The 17224-nt window shown below is 44.4% G+C and overlaps 4 protein-coding genes and 1 long non-coding RNA gene across 9 annotated transcripts; 3 read left to right on the forward strand and 2 right to left on the reverse strand.

Annotated features, from left to right (window-relative positions):
- Positions 1-934: 934 nt before the first annotated feature.
- On the forward strand, positions 935-3646 carry ppp1r27b (protein phosphatase 1, regulatory subunit 27b). The gene is made up of 3 exons (XM_064324866.1): positions 935-1295; positions 1873-2023; positions 2456-3646. Exons 1-3 carry the CDS (start codon positions 1061-1063, stop codon positions 2574-2576), a joined length of 507 nt encoding a protein of 168 aa, XP_064180936.1. The 5' UTR covers positions 935-1060; the 3' UTR covers positions 2577-3646.
- Positions 2276-4357, reverse strand: LOC135249355 (uncharacterized). Its single transcript, XR_010328657.1, has 3 exons — positions 4219-4357; positions 3909-3957; positions 2276-2816 (listed from the first exon to the last, which is right to left on the reverse strand). It is a non-coding gene; the product is annotated as an uncharacterized LOC135249355 (long non-coding RNA).
- LOC135249348 (mapk-regulated corepressor-interacting protein 1-like) lies at positions 3820-8395 on the forward strand. 3 transcript variants are annotated; one of them, XM_064324890.1, is made up of 5 exons: positions 3820-3976; positions 5091-5172; positions 5581-5699; positions 6055-6159; positions 6548-8395. In XM_064324890.1, the coding sequence occupies exons 2-5, from the start codon at positions 5165-5167 to the stop codon at positions 6610-6612; spliced, it is 297 nt and encodes a 98-aa protein (XP_064180960.1). In that variant the 5' UTR covers positions 3820-3976; positions 5091-5164; the 3' UTR covers positions 6613-8395. The 3 variants fall into 3 exon arrangements, with proteins under 3 accessions (XP_064180960.1, XP_064180959.1, XP_064180961.1); XM_064324889.1 differs by lacking the exon at positions 3820-3976 and adding an exon at positions 3983-4144; XM_064324891.1 differs by lacking the exon at positions 3820-3976 and adding an exon at positions 4386-4521.
- A 955-nt stretch (positions 8396-9350) lies between these two features.
- anapc11 (APC11 anaphase promoting complex subunit 11 homolog (yeast)) lies at positions 9351-11755 on the reverse strand. 3 transcript variants are annotated; one of them, XM_064324894.1, is made up of 4 exons: positions 11508-11755; positions 11361-11414; positions 11108-11231; positions 9351-10857 (listed from the first exon to the last, which is right to left on the reverse strand). In XM_064324894.1, exons 3-4 carry the CDS (start codon positions 11214-11216, stop codon positions 10712-10714), a joined length of 255 nt encoding a protein of 84 aa, XP_064180964.1. In that variant the 5' UTR covers positions 11217-11231; positions 11361-11414; positions 11508-11755; the 3' UTR covers positions 9351-10711. The 3 variants fall into 3 exon arrangements, with proteins under 3 accessions (XP_064180964.1, XP_064180963.1, XP_064180962.1); XM_064324893.1 differs by lacking the exon at positions 11361-11414 and having other exon boundaries at positions 11508-11754; XM_064324892.1 differs by lacking the exon at positions 11508-11755 and having other exon boundaries at positions 11361-11501.
- A 692-nt stretch (positions 11756-12447) lies between these two features.
- Positions 12448-16469, forward strand: LOC135249323 (THO complex subunit 4-like). Its single transcript, XM_064324857.1, has 6 exons — positions 12448-12834; positions 14555-14740; positions 15106-15253; positions 15370-15436; positions 15821-15995; positions 16125-16469. The coding sequence occupies exons 1-6, from the start codon at positions 12583-12585 to the stop codon at positions 16137-16139; spliced, it is 843 nt and encodes a 280-aa protein (XP_064180927.1). The 5' UTR covers positions 12448-12582; the 3' UTR covers positions 16140-16469.
- Positions 16470-17224: the final 755 nt, after the last annotated feature.

Here is a 17224-nt window from a genome sequence, read left to right on the forward strand (position 1 = left end):
GTTGCACTAACACAGGGCTGGGTGAATATCATACTCAAAGGATACCTAGGATAGAAAAACAAAAAAATATGGTGGGCCTTGAGTTGTGTAAATTTGAGAATATAGCACCTATGTAATAATACATGATGTTTCTACCAGTAAAAGTGTCAAATAAAGTCACTAGTCTCAATGAGGAATGACAACTTTCCGTTAAAAAAAAACCCCTTAAGATTGTAGATTGTAGTAACTAATGATAGCATGATCAAGATACGTACATTTCACTTGTAACTACCACACCCTATCACTTGAATTACAGACCCCCCGCCCCCCCCCAAAAAAAGAAACCGAAGTATATCCTAAAGGCCTGTATTATATGCAGTTTATAATGACCGTGTGCCTTTCATTCACACGACTATTTATTGACCAGCATAACCTACGCAGCTCGATAGCTGTTGTTCGTTCAGCTGCGACGCTAACCGCGCAAGGACGCACTGCTCGTGCTCATAAAACCGTAACGTAATCCGTCAACTGTTATTAAAACTGTTTATTTGCCTCCAGTGTGCGCTAGGAATTTCATGCAACCTGTGGTATACGTGACCTCCGCCATGGTCTGGTCTTGGAATGTGGTGAAGGCAAGTTTTAAAAAAAGGTTCCCAGCACATCGCGGTGAAAACAAGCTGGGGTTACCGATGTCGTTTCTTTTACGGGCCAGCGGGTGTAAGGAGAAGCCCCGGGCTTGTGACGGGTTCGGGGGGAGGGACAAGACGGGGACCACTCATCTTGCAGCCCGTGTCACTCGATCTGTGAGGTGACAGCCCCCAAAATAGCCCCGCAGAGGGTATATAATCGTCCCACCTTACCCCCAGCAGCACTGTCTAATTACAGAACCAAAGCGAGAGATCTTTGCACAAACAGAAAGCACCACTCTTGAGAAAACAGTAAGAAAAGTCCACACAGGAGGTGCACGAATCGAAATAAATTGGGAAAGGCCCTGGAGGACACGGCATTCAGAGGACTTTCTGCGGTTTGCCGGGCCACCGCATCGCTCGTGAATATTGGGAACCTGTCACCGCTTAAGAGCATGAAGTTTTACAGCCAGCACGCGGTGCAGCAGAACACGCTTTTCAACCGCCGCATCCCCAACGACTTCGGGCCGGCGCCCTGCCCCCGCCCCGCGCTGCCCCTCAAACCGAGGCGCTCGGTGCACTTCCCCAACGACGTCGTCTTCCAGGACTGCGTCCGGCAGGGAGACCTCGAGCAGGTGGGCCGCTTCCTCCGAGCCGGGAAGGTTCATCTCGACACCGTCTACTTGTCCGGTGAGTGACCCGGCTGCTCTCCACCTGATGCCATACATCTATTCACAATAAACATTTTTTGAGTGCCAAATGTCTCCCTATCAGGGTTCTCCTTTTCTGTTTTTTTTTTTGCTAAGAGGATGTGTCATGATATATTGACACTAAATGCCTAAACTTGTCCCTTGCGTATGGCATATGACAACATCTGCTGTCAGTTACCTTTGAGCTAAGTTTAAAGAGGGGTTCATTAATTTTTCAATTTTGACAGGTCACAAATACTGAAGTTATCTCATGTACATAGATTTATGTTTTACCATGGCACTCATGTTTGAAGAGAAGAATATCATGTGTAAATTACAATTTTAAAAAGATCTCTCTTAATATATTACTCTTAGTAATGATTCAATTGTCCTTTTTTATTTCTCTGTGCTCTCATCTACTCTCAATTCCAATGCATGCTGAGCAACAATAAACCTAAGACTTAGCATGAACTTGTTAAAAATAGAAAGGCTTAGAAATGTCCAGCTCCAGACCTTGCCGAGCTGCGCGTGTCTGAGTCGAGCCCTGACTCACGCCGCGCCCGTCCGTCTCACTGCAGGCATGCCGGCGCTGCACGAGGCCGTCCTCTCGGGGAACCTGGAGTGCGTGAAGCTGCTGGTGAAACACGGCGCCGACGTTCTCCAGCGGGACGAGGACGGCTGGACCCCCCTGCACATAGCCTGCAGCGACGGGTACCCGCGCATAGCCCGGTGAGTCTGCAGCGCGAGCGCAACGCGTCGCACGCTCACGCAATCTCACGCTCACACGCCACGGCAGGTCGGCAGGCAGACATTTTCAGGTCTGGAAATGTGAACCCGTGATTTCTGCATTCGAGAGTACCTTGCTTAACCGCTACCTCTCTTAAAACACAATCAAGAGTTTATCTCACCACACACCACGTGGACGAATCTGATTACGCCAACTGCAAATACACACTTTCTGATCTTAATCACACCAGGAAGGACAAAAGAGATAAGGCAGTTTATATACCAGTAAAGTACAATACTTACATGGCAGTAAATCTGGCCCGAATATACATTTAGTTCAGAAACAGAACCATTCGAATCGTTTTAACCTGGGCGCGGGGAGAGGGGCCGCCACTGCGACGCGTGCTGACGTGTCCCGTTTCTCCCCCCGCTCAGGTACCTCCTCTCACAGGGCGCCAGCGCGGACGCGGAGAACGAGTGCGGGGAAAGGCCGGCCGACCTCATCGACCCGGACTGCGAGGAGCTGGCGAGGCTCTTCCAGGCGGGCTGTGACTGAACGCCTCAGCCACTGGCCGGAACTCAACTGCACCTCCTCCTCTTGATTTGCTATGGCGACGGAAGAGAACGAGAAGTCAGTGGCACGCGCACCGATCCGGTGCGCGCTCGCAGGGACGGGACGACAGACCTGTGCCAGGGACAGGAGGCAGCAAACCTCGAACGGTCGTCTGGTGAGGACGGAGAGCCGCTGCTGAGACGAGATGTCCTTCCTGCCAATCAGGAGACGCACTTCTTCTCGCTGACGGCAGACACAGAAGGAAAATTATTGTTTTTTTTTTTTTTTTACATTTTTATACATGAAGGATATGGTTTTCGAGGGATTGTTGTATAAATTTGAACGTTATTTTCTCGTTCTGCTGCTGCATTTTGTATTTGTGTGTGCTTCTGTGTTGTAGACAAAACCTTTTCAGCCAATGCAAAAGCCGTCTGTTTCTGCCAGCTATCAGTGACCACAGTCCTGCATTACCAGGCCAGATAGGTAAATTATTGAACATTAATACACAGCAGCTACTCACCTATCACACAGTGGCACCTGGCCAACCTTGTCAGGGTGTCCTTTAATTCTTAATATTATTTTCTTTAAATGTAAATGAATAACCAGGTCTACACCAGATTTTCACAAATTACAAAGCATACCACCTGCATGCTGATGAAAAAAAACCTGGCAGAAGATTACAAATTTAAATTTATAGTGAGTGCGCTCTTAAATCACATCACATTACTTACAATGACAGATGCACAAGACTACTGATGTTGCTGGCATGTGGTTTCCAACACATTTGTACCCCCCAAAAAGGAGGCACTCTCATAATCACCAAATGTAGGCAACACTGCTGTCTACTTACACAAAGATCCACTCTGTTCCATGACAAGCTTAACTTTAGCATTTCTATGACCCCACTGTATGATTCTTTGCGAAAATATAATTTTTGTTTTCTGCTTCATTTTATTTTACAGTAGTAAAGGTGTTGCGAGAAGTCCTGTATACCTAACTTGCACTTTTATCTCCTTATGAAAGTCTTACTATTTTTATATATATTTTTCATTAAAGTTGCCTTTTATATCAAACTTGACTGTGAGATTCAATTTATTGTTAATTAATTTATTATTATATGAGCATCCTGCATCACTGAATGATTTACCTAATTGCTACATAGTTGAATATATTGGAAATATAACTAGGTGGTAAAAATATGCACATAAAACATGTCAACAACACAAAATACAGCCGCGGTCCAGCTTCAATTGCAGATCAACCATTGCGACGTCAAGTAAATTTACGCTCCCCTCGCCGCCAAATAACCAAAGCATTCACTTCCGTATGACTTACCTTTACCGGAAGGAATTAGTTGGCATAGGCAGCGTCACGGCCGGGAGGCCTAAATTACAACAGCTCGAGTGAGTAAACGAAAGGAAAAGAAAGAAAGAAAAATAGAAAGAAAGACAAAGGGCAGTATCGAAAAGTGTGTGAATTAGCTAATACAAAAAGAACACCCGGTACTATATCAACATACATCCTAGCTACGTAATTAAAGTCTGAGAGCGCGAACTCGAAGGCTTGTAGTGGTGAGTTGGAAAGTCGAAGTCAGAATGTTTTGTTCGCTCGGCAGCTGTCTAACGTTAGCTAACAGAACAAATACCTTGCTAATGACGTAACTAACCATGGATTATTTAGAATACAAGGCTAGCAGACGGGTTTATCTATTAAAATTAGCAAACATTATTAAAATAACTGTAGATAATTCCACGTCTGTGGAAATTGAGAACAGGTTCCACTTGCGATGCGTTTCACTTAGCTACCTAGCTGGTCTAGCGAGACATGACCACGTATAGCTAGCTAGCTATTTGTAAACAACACTACTAGACATCATCGCGCTGACTAACTACAATCATTTATATGACATAGAAGCTAGCTACCATAGACTATTTATGTTCTCCGCCAGGTACGCCGAGAAACCTACTGTCGCGAGGTTGGGTAGCTATCGTTAGTCATCTAGTTTCGCCCACTTTCAATAGGTAGCCAGCGTTGACCACCACACAGTTTGCTACAGAAAACATATGCCTTCTTGCATTTGAGTGAAAGAAAACGTGGATTTGGATGTTTAGCTATGCAGTTTGAGTAAATGTGTGGAATACCAGTGGCTGCTTTTTCTGTCTTCAGTTCCTCTTCAATAGCTCTGCCATTGTGCATGCTTTGCTCGGTAGAATTCGATGCTTAGCTAGTTCTGTGTTTATCTAGCGTTCTGATCCGCTTCAATCATACTAGCAGTATACATAAGATTATTACATATATCAGCGTTGATTAAATTATGAATGGCTTAAGAGCCATTCATAATTTAAGAGCACTGATTGTGAGGACGTACACTTTCCAGGTTTATGCTGTCTTGTTTTTACAGTCCGTTTCCTGGTACTCTCATTAACAGGTTTCCCGATTTTAGTTCTGTCTACCCCTACAGTGCAGGAGTGTGAAACCTGAATTCATTTTTATTTTTTTGTGCTTTTCATTCCACAGATTGGAGTCACCAAAGACTGAGAGAAGCTTCAGTACACTGAGGAGTGAGGACCAGGAAAGGAGTAAGCACAGAGATGACCAGGTGAGAGGCCTTGCATGGCTAGCTGTTTGTGTGGTTCCATTGTACTTGAGGTGTAGTATCCAGTTGTTTTGTTGTTGTTTCAAGCACATCTCGTTTCCATACAAAGTCGGTTCAGTGGAGGATGACTGTAAATTGCGAAACAAAAGCCCCCCAAAAAAAAAACTTTCTTAACTTGTTAAAGAATAATGTGACTATGTAACTTAAACATGGGTGTTCACATTCATGTCAGTGACAAGCGTGTGTGTGGTACCGTTTGATACAAGTTGTATAAACATAAGGATACGTGTGACATTTGGCACCATGTACTGTTCTTCATCCACTCCCTATTTCCGGTACCAGTTCTTGCGAGTCACTGGACGAGAGTCTTTGTTTTGCGATGCCTCTGACTCTGACTGGTGCACGTTTCAGCTCACCGGCTCCTAGAATGGTTCACAACTACAAACGGACCTCCAGCCCCCGGTCCCCGACCAACACGGGGGAGCTGTTCACGCCCGCGCACGAGGAGAACGTGCGTTTCATCCACGAGAGTGAGTCGCCCGGGGCAACTACCGGAACAGCCCTCCTCGACCGCGGAGCGCTCTGACGCTGCTGTGTCTGTCACTCACAAGTGAAGAATTACACCTTCTCTGTACGCTTGAAGGCAGTTGCCCTAAAAGGGCATCATTCAGACACAACACCATGATCATGTGCACTTACAAAAAACTTACGAATACTTGGCTGAATTCATCAGCGACTTGTACGCATCTCATGATCTTATGCCTTGGTTTGCGGTCAGAGGTCTTGTTTACTGGGCTGGCTCTCATGCCCGGTGTAAGGAAAAGGAGATGTAGAGGTGAATGTCCATCAGCGCGTGTCCTTAAGGCCTCTCCTGTGTTCCCGCAGCCTGGCAGTGCGTCATGAGAGACGTCAAATCGCCTCAGGGCAGCGAGCGCAGCGACAGGGGACCCCAAGAGTACGTGGAGAAGACCCCCAACCCAGCGCTGCATTGTACGTACCCCCGCTGCGCGTGCTTTGCTTGACTGGAAGAACATGTAGCTGCTGAGGGCTTGGCTGACATTTTCCTGCCATTCCCTGTGTATGTGTGTGTGTGTGTGTGTGTGTGTGTGTGCGTGCGCGCGCGCACGCGCAGACGCACACGCACAACAGCACAACAGCACAACAGCACTACGCAAAATGTGAAACGAGACGCACTGGAAATCACAATGCACTCACGCCATCTGCCTGCATTGTGATTTCCAGTGCGTCTCGTTTCACATTTTGCGTAGTGCCATTGTGCGTTCAGTCGTGAGCTCCTGAGAAACCAGCGAAGATTAAATTGTGTGTGCGGCTTGAGATGGACTGATGTCATAACCGCCTTTCTTATTGTCCTCCACAGCTTTCACACCCGTTGACCTGAGTGAAATTAAGAGGCGGAACACACAGGACTCCAAGAAGTCTTAGTTGGTCATCTTACCGATTCAACCTCTTACAACCTTTACAAAACCTTACCTTGCCTCGCCTCCTCCCAATCTCCTCTTGAACTTAAATAATAAACCTTCTACCAGCAAACCACCCAGTCTGACAGTCCCAGGGAATGATGCCCTTTACTCCTTGGCCTTCCAGACTGCTGGCCTGCTGCCCTGTGCTCCCCGCAGTGACTTGCATCTTTCCTGCTACTTTGTTCTGGAAGTCACTTTTAGTTGACCCTTATGCATAACCACCACCCTCTGGCCATCTTCAGGTGTGTGCTCTGGCTTATTCCTGACTGTGACCTCACCGGAAGTGAAAGGGCAAAGGAGACTGGGATTACATATTCAGGGTTTTTTTTTTTCTTCTTCCTGGTTTTATATTCTGGGGGGGGATAGACGACTAAAGCATGGATCACATTTTATTTTATTTTTTTTCTGAAAGACATCAATTGGACTGAAGCTGGATCCAGTAGGAAAGCAGCTCTGACTAGATGATTATGAAAATGTACAAATAGACATTTTTCCATCTCTCTTTCAGGACACATGAAGGACTACAGTCTTAAATACAAACTTTGTTCGTTTTTCATCTTCATGCATTACCTTGGAGGGACATGCTGAAGGGCAAAGGATGTTTTTCCTTTCCCTGTTGACAGATTTGTTTTAACTCAGTAAACGTTGCTAATATGTAGAGTGGGTGGGAGGCCTAGGTTATCATTGTTTAGATGCAGATGTGACCTTTTTAATCTTGTTTTAGGCCCATACAATATTAAATCCCAGAACAATTGTATGTTGCCATAGTTCTGCGAAATCTCTTAATGAAAATTTTCCTTGAATATTTTAAATTTAATGGCGTAGCAGACCTGTCAACGCATTGACGCCTATGAAGTTACACACACTTGCATTGTGATGGTGTTGCACTGAAAGATGTGTGTCTTGGAGAAAGTTTAAGTTCGGTCTGTTTTAAGTTAATGGGCAAGGTTCTGCTCCTGGCTTCTTGGTAAATTTGACCATTCTACTAAAGCCCCTTAGGTTCCATTACCCTGGTTTGGTTTATTCGCATCACCTTGGCAAACCTCTCTTACATGAGTAAATTTGAAGATGGTCCTTTTAACAATTACTTATTTTTGCCTGGAGCAATGAGCAGTTGTTTTTACGCAACAGATTTTCTCCATTGTCAAAGGATTCATTGGGGGTTTAACTGAAAGAGTTTGTTGCAGGTATACTTAGTAACACTGACATTGACCCACCCTTGTAAATGTCTCTTCTGGAATGGATGAAATACACAGCTTGTGATGGTTGTGGTTGTGAATTTACATTTCGGAACCCAATTGGTCATCTATCTGGGTGTTCGGCATTGCATGAGCCAGCAACACTATCCTTAGTGCTAGGGTTGAGGGGCAAATCAAACTGCTGAGATCCTGTGTGCAGATCTGCTCAGTTTTATCAAAAGACATTTTTTTTTATACTGTGGAAATGAATGTTCTTGCAGGTTTCAACAAAATCTTCCTGATGTAGTTGTATGGGAGGAGTAAATGCAGGAGGGATCAAAATTCACAATGTCAACATGGGAAACCAAGGAGTTTGCTTTTCAATAATTTCTGTTACCACTAATGGTGAACAGAATGGGATCTGCACCATTTCTCTCTCTGAAGTACTGTGTTTAAACCAGTGTTATTTACTGCTTCCCAAAAATAGGAAAGGAAAGTCCCAAAAAGATTAACCTGAATTGGAAAATAACTGGGGAAGGGCTGTGTAAATAAAGTTTTCTTAAGACATGTTTGTAATGTCGTGAGTCTTTTACTGTATGTGTTTTGGTGCATTTATTTTGAGTTGTGCAGACATAATTTCAAAGATCCCAAATGCTATTTTATTTCAGTAAAATGCTATGGTAAACTGTGATTTCAATTAATTGCACAAACATTGGAACCTTGGTAAATGGTAAATGGACTGCATTTATATAGCGCTTCTATCCAAAGCGCTTTACAATTGATGCCTCTCATTCACCAGAGCAGTTAGGGATAAGGTGTCCTGCTCAAGGACACTTCGACACGCCCAGGGCGGGGTTTGAACCGGCAACCCTCGCGATTGCCAGACAATCGGTCTTACCTCCTGAGCTATGTCGCCCTGGAACCTTGCCCCAATGGTATACCAGAATCAACTACGAAAGGTTTGATGCTGCAGATGGACCATGCACGTTCAGCAATAGGCATGCATTTCAAGTTGTCCATGCCCCCCCCCCCTTTTCCCTTTTTCTTAATGTTGTCTACGCAGGCTGGTTCTGCTGAAGACAACACTGTCACACAATCTAGGCTACGTGCGGTCGATCGGCATTGAAGCCTTCAGGGACGGACATTTCGGTTTCAAGACCGCAGGTCTGTCGTTGTGGGCCCTACCGTTGTGTCCATAACAGTCGTGGATTTCAAGGAACGAGTAGTCATCAGGGACTCTTCTGAGAAATCAGTTCAGTACTTAGTTTCAGTCAATGGGCAGCTGTCTACCTTGTTGCTCAGTCTGCCAATTGCAGCCGTGTAAACAGTGTATTCTTCCAGGGCAGAAACCGCCCAGCTCAGCTGGCTGACAAGTGTGAAAAGGTACATCTGCCTACTCCCCTTCAGAACACACCTGTGCTTATTTGCTTTCTAAATATGAAGATGTTGCAGGAATGAGAATGACCTACAAATGACATTAGGCATTCCAAATCTGGGGGTAAAGAAGTGAGTATTACAAAGATATACAAAAACCCTTTATTTACAGTAAAACATGCTTTGATCCACGGTAAAGGAATACTGGCACAACCACTGGAGTTTTTTAACTTGAAACTGAACAAAGTACAACAAACTTGGAGCACCCGATACTGCAGAACAGCGTATACTTATGCCACACCTCAGTGGGTCAAATGACACAAGGAATCCAATTACTGAATATAAGCTCTCACATGCTGGATTTTGTTTTTCACAAGTATAATTATGACTTCAATTTGTGTTCCCAGCTAGTGCCAAGAAATTCCCTGAAAATTAGTACAGCCATCGTGTGATATCAGTGACTTGTGTATTTAAATTCTTACCCCATTTTCTGTGCAAATTTGGAATTCCCCATCAGATTTTTGCACACATAATGTCCTTCCGTAGAGAAAGCACAGACTGGCATTCATTTCACTCCCAAGACGTGTCCTGATGGCCAGCACTACTACTTACTCTCCTGTTCGCCAGCTGAGCAGCAGTCACTGTGCTGGAGGCGTGCACTTCACATGCGTCTAGGGCAGGGTCTGCAACCCTGGTCCTGGAGAGACGCAGGGTCTGCTGGTTTTCGTTGTTACTCTGCACTAAATTAATCAATTAAAGCAGGTGATTACAGTTAACTCACTTCATCTGGTTACTTGGGTCTGAATTGGGTGCTGATTTTTTAGGTGAAAACAAAAACGAGCAGACCCCGTGGCTCTCCAGGAGCAGGGCTGCAGACGCCTGGTCTAGGGAAGTGGGCTTGCAACACAGAGATCGTAGGTTCAGTTGCCAAGTGGGGCACTGCCGTTGCGCCACTGAGTAAGGTACTTAACCAGAAGTGCTTCAGTAAATATCCGGCTGTATAAATGGACTGTATGCAGCAGCGCTTCCTTAGGCACCCCATTAACAGCCCTACAGAATGCTGACCATTTTCAATGGCTGTTCCTGCACACCTCCAATCACTTTTAATGAATGCAAATGTAGCACAGCTTTTAGACACTAGCCTTTTCAGCACCTATGAGGTTTTTTCCAGAATAAAAGTTGCATGAGAGGCAGCATACAAATCATAAATATGCACCTACGTACATACATACAATTCAAATAGAGATTGAGAAGCCACACTAACTCACCTGTTAAACAATGCGATTTTGTAGCATTTGGATTTGTTACAAGATTATTGAACTTGGTTTGTATGTGTTTATGTGTCTCAGCTGTCCAGTCACAAAACCTTATATAAAAAACCACCATCGACTTAAGTGAGAAAGTATAGTACACAACAGAGGTAAATAAAATTAACATGCAATAATGTTTCAAGTTCTTTGCGGTACCCCAGCTTTCAAACACAGTCTTTGTCTGGCTCAAATGATTATGTCACTCTTTGAACTTCCATTCCTGGCGGCACATTGGGCACTGCTGCTGCACCTGCTGGGAGTTGAGCCACTTGAGGATGCAGTGCATATGGAAACAGTGGGAGCACTGTCCCCAAACCAGTGGGCAGTCATCACCAGGCACCTTACCTGGAGGGAGACGGCAGGTACTGTATTAAAAATGAAGTGTTGCGCTAAGATGTCATTATTTTGATGATAGTTCATATAATAATAAATCGATAACAGCAGTTAATAGTCGGCTACTACTTACTGAACTGACTTTCATTCTTATAGTGTTGTACAAAAAAGACGTTACCCATGCAATATGAAGCAACACCACGGCATTGAACTCCACAGTGCATTTAGAACACAGTAACTACGTAAAAATAGGTCAACTCACAGTCAGGGCAGCAGCCGTTGAAAGACATTCTGCAAATACCGCAGTTCTCGTCATTAGCGACCCATAGCCAAGAGGCCACGCCGCTCCACTGTTTGATTTTCACCTTCATCACCAGCCGTCAATGCTGTAGAACAAGCATTGAGAACACAGTTCATGCTACCAAACCAACTAACTCTTGTTCTAAAACAGAGCCGCTGTAAACTATTTCACCCGCTTTTACGTGGCTATCATTTAAAATTCGAATTGCACGTACTGTACTGCGATCATCAAGGAAAGAGACGTGGGCGTCGCTATGGCTGCTTCAGTGCTAGTTATAAATACAGATACCAATGCCGAGTATGATTACAAAATGAAGTTATAGGCTACTTCGGGTTTACTAGTTAGTTACCAGTGTACTCACAGAACGATTTTGTAGTCCTATAATAATTCCAACCGGATTTCACTTTCCTCCTCCACTTCCGTACTTCTTCTTCTCTTGTTTAAAAATTTTGCAGTTGCACTACTACCATCTAGGGTGTTGGAGTACACGTCGCAATGTCGGGTGGACCAATAGTTAAACAACCGATAAGCCTCCTCGCCTGGACAACCCTTTTTCTCCGAAAAATTCCCAAATACATAGCTTATAAACGGTACCTCCTGTTTGTCATTAAGGAGAACTACCAATTCGACTCACATTGTATTGCCTGTTTGAACAATATATGGACGTTTTTATTTGCATAAATATTTGAGCACGCTGCCCCCTGCTGGTACGGATGAAGCTGAATGAACAAATTCTGAATGGGTTTTATTTACTAATGCTGTGAGCAACCATATACACTCCTGGGCAAAAAAAAAAGAAAAAAAAAGGGCCAAGCTCAAAATGGCAAAAAATAAGCTTTCAATTGTCTTAACAACAAATTAGCAAGAATTAAACAAATGCACTCCTGAGACCTGTGCGACCATTTGCTCATTTACTTTTACTTTTCAAACCACTGTGCTGCTGCCAGATATGCAGTAGATACTACAAGCATTGTTTCTCCTGATTAACTTTCCCGTTAAACTCAATGGAAAAAATATTCAGGAGAAACAATGCTTGTATATATAGTGTACCCCAGGTGACCGTAATGGGATTTCATGATTCATCCCAAATGTGGATTACTTTTTGCTGCATTGGTTAATGGTCTGTTATGTTACTGCCCATTAATGATGCCCGTTTTTATTACGATTTAGCCTGCAAATTATGACTCATTGCTGTTTTTAGTTTGTGTTTTTTTTATTTTTCTAAATATCAAAAAATAAAACAACTAACAAGTTCCCAAACAGAAATTACAAACCAAGTTGTGAAAACGTCACTTCCGGAATAATTACGATCGCGCCGCATGCATTGAATGAGGCTATATTGAGTTCACCTACGCTGTTCAGTTTAGTCGTGTAGTGCGCGGTTGAGGTGCCCTTAAAGTTACGTTTTAGAATCAGGCTTTAAATACGGTGTTAGCATGGCCGATAAGATGGATATGTCTTTGGACGACATCATCAAACAAAACAAACAACAGCGAGGGGGTGGAGGGGGCCGTGGTGGTAGGGGAGGTCGTGGTCGTGGAGCTTCGGGTGGAGGACGAGGTGGTAACGTCGGTCGATTTGGAAGCGGCGGGGGAGGAGGCTTTGGGGGCCGCGGCGGCGGATCAGGCCCTATGCGGAATCGACAGAACCTGAGTCGCGGTAGAAGCAGACCCACGCCGTACAGCAGGGTAGGACAAAGAAATTGGAACGGAAAGAGGAGAGCGGGAAAATGCCACGTTCAGCAAAGTTTCTTATTTTAGCTAACGTTAAGTAATATGATAGCTCATGTTAAATATCTAGCTAGCTAGCTGATTCGGCCAAGGAACAGCTAGCTGGCTAGCATTTACCCTGGAATGTTCCTGGATTTTGCATTATGGAAAAAGGCCACATTAGTAAATTAGGGCGGGAGTCACCACCATTAAAGGAAGTGTAACTTAAAATGTCGTCTTTTCTAAAAACTTTCGACCGTACACTTTAGTTTTAACTTGGTTATCCAAGTCACCGTAAAGTGTATGCGAATTGGCTTTGAGGCCCCTGGCTGGCTAGCTAGCTAGCGAGCTCACTTAGTATATGGCTTTCATGGCAGCGCTATACAGAAATACCATGATTCTTCCAGACATAATCTTCATTTAAGCGCAGAAAACGCACAATTTTGGATTCAAACCCCACGAAGATTTCAAACCCCACGAAGATTATTCGCGTGTCTGAGGATTTCGACGTGAAGCTGAAATGCAAGCCACCAAGCTCATCCTTTCTGAATGAATGAATCACTTGGAGCATTAACCGGTTAGCGCTAAATAGCTTGAAGTACTGGCTACCGACAACGCTCATTGAATTGTACACCCATTTACCGCACAAGCGTTTTATTAAAGGCGACGAAGAGGACGAATTTCAATTCTGATCGCAAAAGAAGTATGAGAAAATAACCCCAGGTCCATTTTTAAAGTCAAAATGGCGTTTATACAAAATGGACGCTTGAACAGTCGGCTGCCATTTCTCCAGCGATGAGATGTTGCGGGGCGAATAAGCTCACCATTTTAAAGGCGCAGACTCCTGCAAACTCCGTGTACTCAAACAAAAAGACTTTCTTTTTCCAGAGCAAAAGTTTTACATGGAGTCGACATTTTTGGGATGCAGATGGAATCCAGACCGAGGACGAGTGCGTTTGCAGCGAGCCCGTCAAAACAAGATTTTTTTTCTTAAAACCCTCCAGAGAATTTTTTTTTTCTTCAGTTGAATGGGCCAGCCATGCATCTGACGGAAAGCGCGGACTTGGTGCATTCTTCTGATGGTGACTGGGCATGCGACAACTATCAGTTCTCTAAACAACGTTGGGTGCAAAAAAAACGGGAGGGTGCATTTGACAATGGGCCCGTGGATGGGTATGGCCGGCTGCACATGCTTTAGGCAGCACTTCATATAGCTTTCCCGCAGTTCCCCAGGCTTACACGTACTGTGTATTGGATTACGGTACCTTTATGGTAACCGTTATTCAGGTTATGTACTGAGTTTTATTTAGGCGGTTTGAAAAGATGAGCTTTGTGAATAAGCAGGTAGAGCAATTACAGCGTGTTTCAGTGTGTTTAATATAGGGTCTAATTTTTTTAAATGGCAGTCTGTTATACATATTGGGTGATGTACAGGTTTTGCTGTCTAGTGCTTTGTTGTACTTGGCAGCACTGTGCTTTGTACTTAAACCAAAAAAAAAAAAAAAACTGCTTAGTATTTATTTGTATTCACCACCTGAAATAGGATAGCAGACAGTTCAGTGAGCAGAAGTTAAATTATGTTTATTGACCTTCTTGTAGATCAGTTTGTGTTCCCAGAAGCTAGTTGGGTGGGAGCGCTGTGATTGACAGTGGCAGGGAGCCAGAAATCAACAGGTGCATTCTTTTTGTTTTCTTGTAGCCCAAGCAGCTCCCGGACAAATGGCAGCATGACCTATTCGACAGTGGCTTTGGGGGGGGTGGCGGAGGCGGTGGCGGCGGCGGCGGCGGCGGCGGTGGTGGTGGTGGGGCCGGGGCTGGCGTGGAGACTGGTGGCAAGCTCCTTGTTTCCAACCTAGACTTTGGAGTCTCTGATGCAGACATTCAGGTAAATCTTGAGTGACCTTTTGCACACACTTCTCAAATGTACTCCTTTGTGCCGTAAACTGAAGTTAAAATAATGTCTCAAGAACAGATTGACGAACCTGGCCAAATTTGACAAAAAATGCTCGTTATAATCTTGAGGTTATAGTGATAATATTTCTGTGAGTCCCTACAGCTTTGTTTTTACAACACCTGTAATATCTTTGAAGTTATATGTATATGTCTGTGTGTGTGTGTTCTTTTCCAAGTCTCTTGGCCAGGATTGTAGTTTGGCAAAATATTAGCAATGAAGGAAGCTGTTTTACCTTTAGCTGAAGGCTACATTGTTTGTTTGAGTGAGACGGTCCTGATCTCCCGGACTCGTTCCAGGAGCTGTTTGCAGAGTTTGGCACGCTGAAGAAAGCCGCGGTGCACTACGACCGATCGGGCCGCAGCCTGGGGACGGCCGACGTGCACTTTGAGAGGCGGGCCGACGCGCACAAAGCCATGAAGCAGTACAACGGCGTTCCTCTGGACGGTACGCCGTGACTTCAGAGTGCTGCGTAAAAAGAGCTTTTATTTGACCTGTGATTGCTGGCGGTCTGTAGCTCCGCACCTTGAGCCGGTCAAAAATGTGTTCTCTCGACTTCTCAGGCCGCTCGATGAACATCCAGCTCGTCACGTCACAGATCGACACGCAAAGGCGGCCCTCCGTGCAGGGGTAAGGAACTGCCGTACGCTGCGTGAAATGGCATTCGCACTGTCCGGCATTTACATTACATTACATTTATTTGGCAGACGCTTTTATCCAAAGCGACGTACAAATAGTGCATTTCATGGTCATAGACAACTGCTAAACACAGGTTCAGTAAGGTACAATACTTATTTTGTACAGCTATTTCTAGCCAAGAACACAGTGAACACTTCTGACCTAACCTTTTTTTTTTTCCCCATTTTGCAAATGTTTATTTTAATCTTTTATGTTACCAGGAAACCACATTGAGACTGAAATATCGTTTTTAAAGGGGACCTGACAGTATTATGCAGCTTTCATTTAAACGCTTTGCGTGTCTGAACGAAGCCTCTTCCTCAAATGTGTCTCAAGGTTGAGTCGAGGAGGCGGGGGAATGAACAGGAGCAGACTGGGCGGTTTTGGAGGGATGACGAGGCGTGGCGGTCGCGGTGCCGGCAGGGGCAGGGGCCGGGGAGGGAGGAGTACCAACAAACAGCCGCTGTCTGCCGAGGAGCTGGATGCACAGTTAGACGCCTACAATGCCAGGGTGAGTCCCCACATCAACCGTCTAGTTTCAACTGGCTTCATTTCTAGAGTGTCAAAAAAAAAAAAACCTAACTGTACATGTGATGCTTTTCGACTTTCTAATCTTTTGTTTATTTTTTATTTTTTTTAGATGGACACCAGCTAAAACCGTTGAAGTCTGCTGATCTCCCAATTCCCCCACCCCCACCCCACACCATTTCCCTGCCCACTCCTCCCCACCCCTGTGTTGATTGTGGGCATATACAGAATTGCTTTGGCGATGGACATGGGATACTTTACATATGCCTGTCTTTAGATTTGTTTTTAAGTTGATGTATGGGTCTTATTTTTTTCTCCTTTTTAAAAGCTCTGAACAATTTTTGTACTTTGTTTTTGAGACTGTAGGATTTTTAAGGGGAGGGGCTTGTAGTTGCCTTGATATCTTTTTCTCTCTCCCATCTACCAACCATTGTAATAAACCTGCAAGATGTATAAATATGCGGTTTTCTCATTTGTGTAGCCTTACGGGAAATGGAGACTGTGGTTTCATTTTTTCTCTTGTAACAAGGGGATGTGTGTCCCCTAGTTAAGTAAAAGGCCACTTTATAACTTTGGTCTGTAGTATCTGGATAATCTCAGTGAATGTACTGTGCATGAGATCAGTCATGAAAGCTATTTTAATATCAGTAAATGACCTCTTGTGTACCAGTGTGATGGATACTGAGAGGATGCACTTGAGGTTATGCACTGTAAACTTTTTTAAAGTCAGTGGTGATGTAACTTGGATGTAATTGTGCAGTTTCATGGCGCCACTTGGCCAGCTAGACCGCTGTCATTGATGCAGTGATGTGTTCCACAGTCCAGAACTCTGTCCAGACCCGCCAGATGAAACCCGTATTGGTGGCTGTAACAAATTATTTTTAATTCTCAGCCATGGTTGCTGCTTCCATGATCAATTGTCACTACTCTATATTTGGGTTCCTTAACCGAACGTCCCACTTGGTAGACGGGTAATCTGATGGTTACAGTAGCAGCCTGATTTGATCTGTTATTTGTTTTGGACAGAAGGAAACGTGCAGCAACATTTCCAAAAAGAAGAGGTGATCTAGAAATGCGATGATTGTTGCCAGTTGACTACTTTTACCGGCAAGAATTTGTAGAAATGGCCAACTTAATGTAGGCCCTGGTAAAGTTTAGTAAATGAGCTTTCATTCATTCATTCATGTTCAGGATGTCTATATGTGTGCCATT

The sequence above is a fragment of the Anguilla rostrata genome, chromosome 2 (assembly GCF_018555375.3).
Source record: "Anguilla rostrata isolate EN2019 chromosome 2, ASM1855537v3, whole genome shotgun sequence".
NCBI classification, from domain to species: Eukaryota; Metazoa; Chordata; class Actinopteri; order Anguilliformes; family Anguillidae; genus Anguilla; species Anguilla rostrata.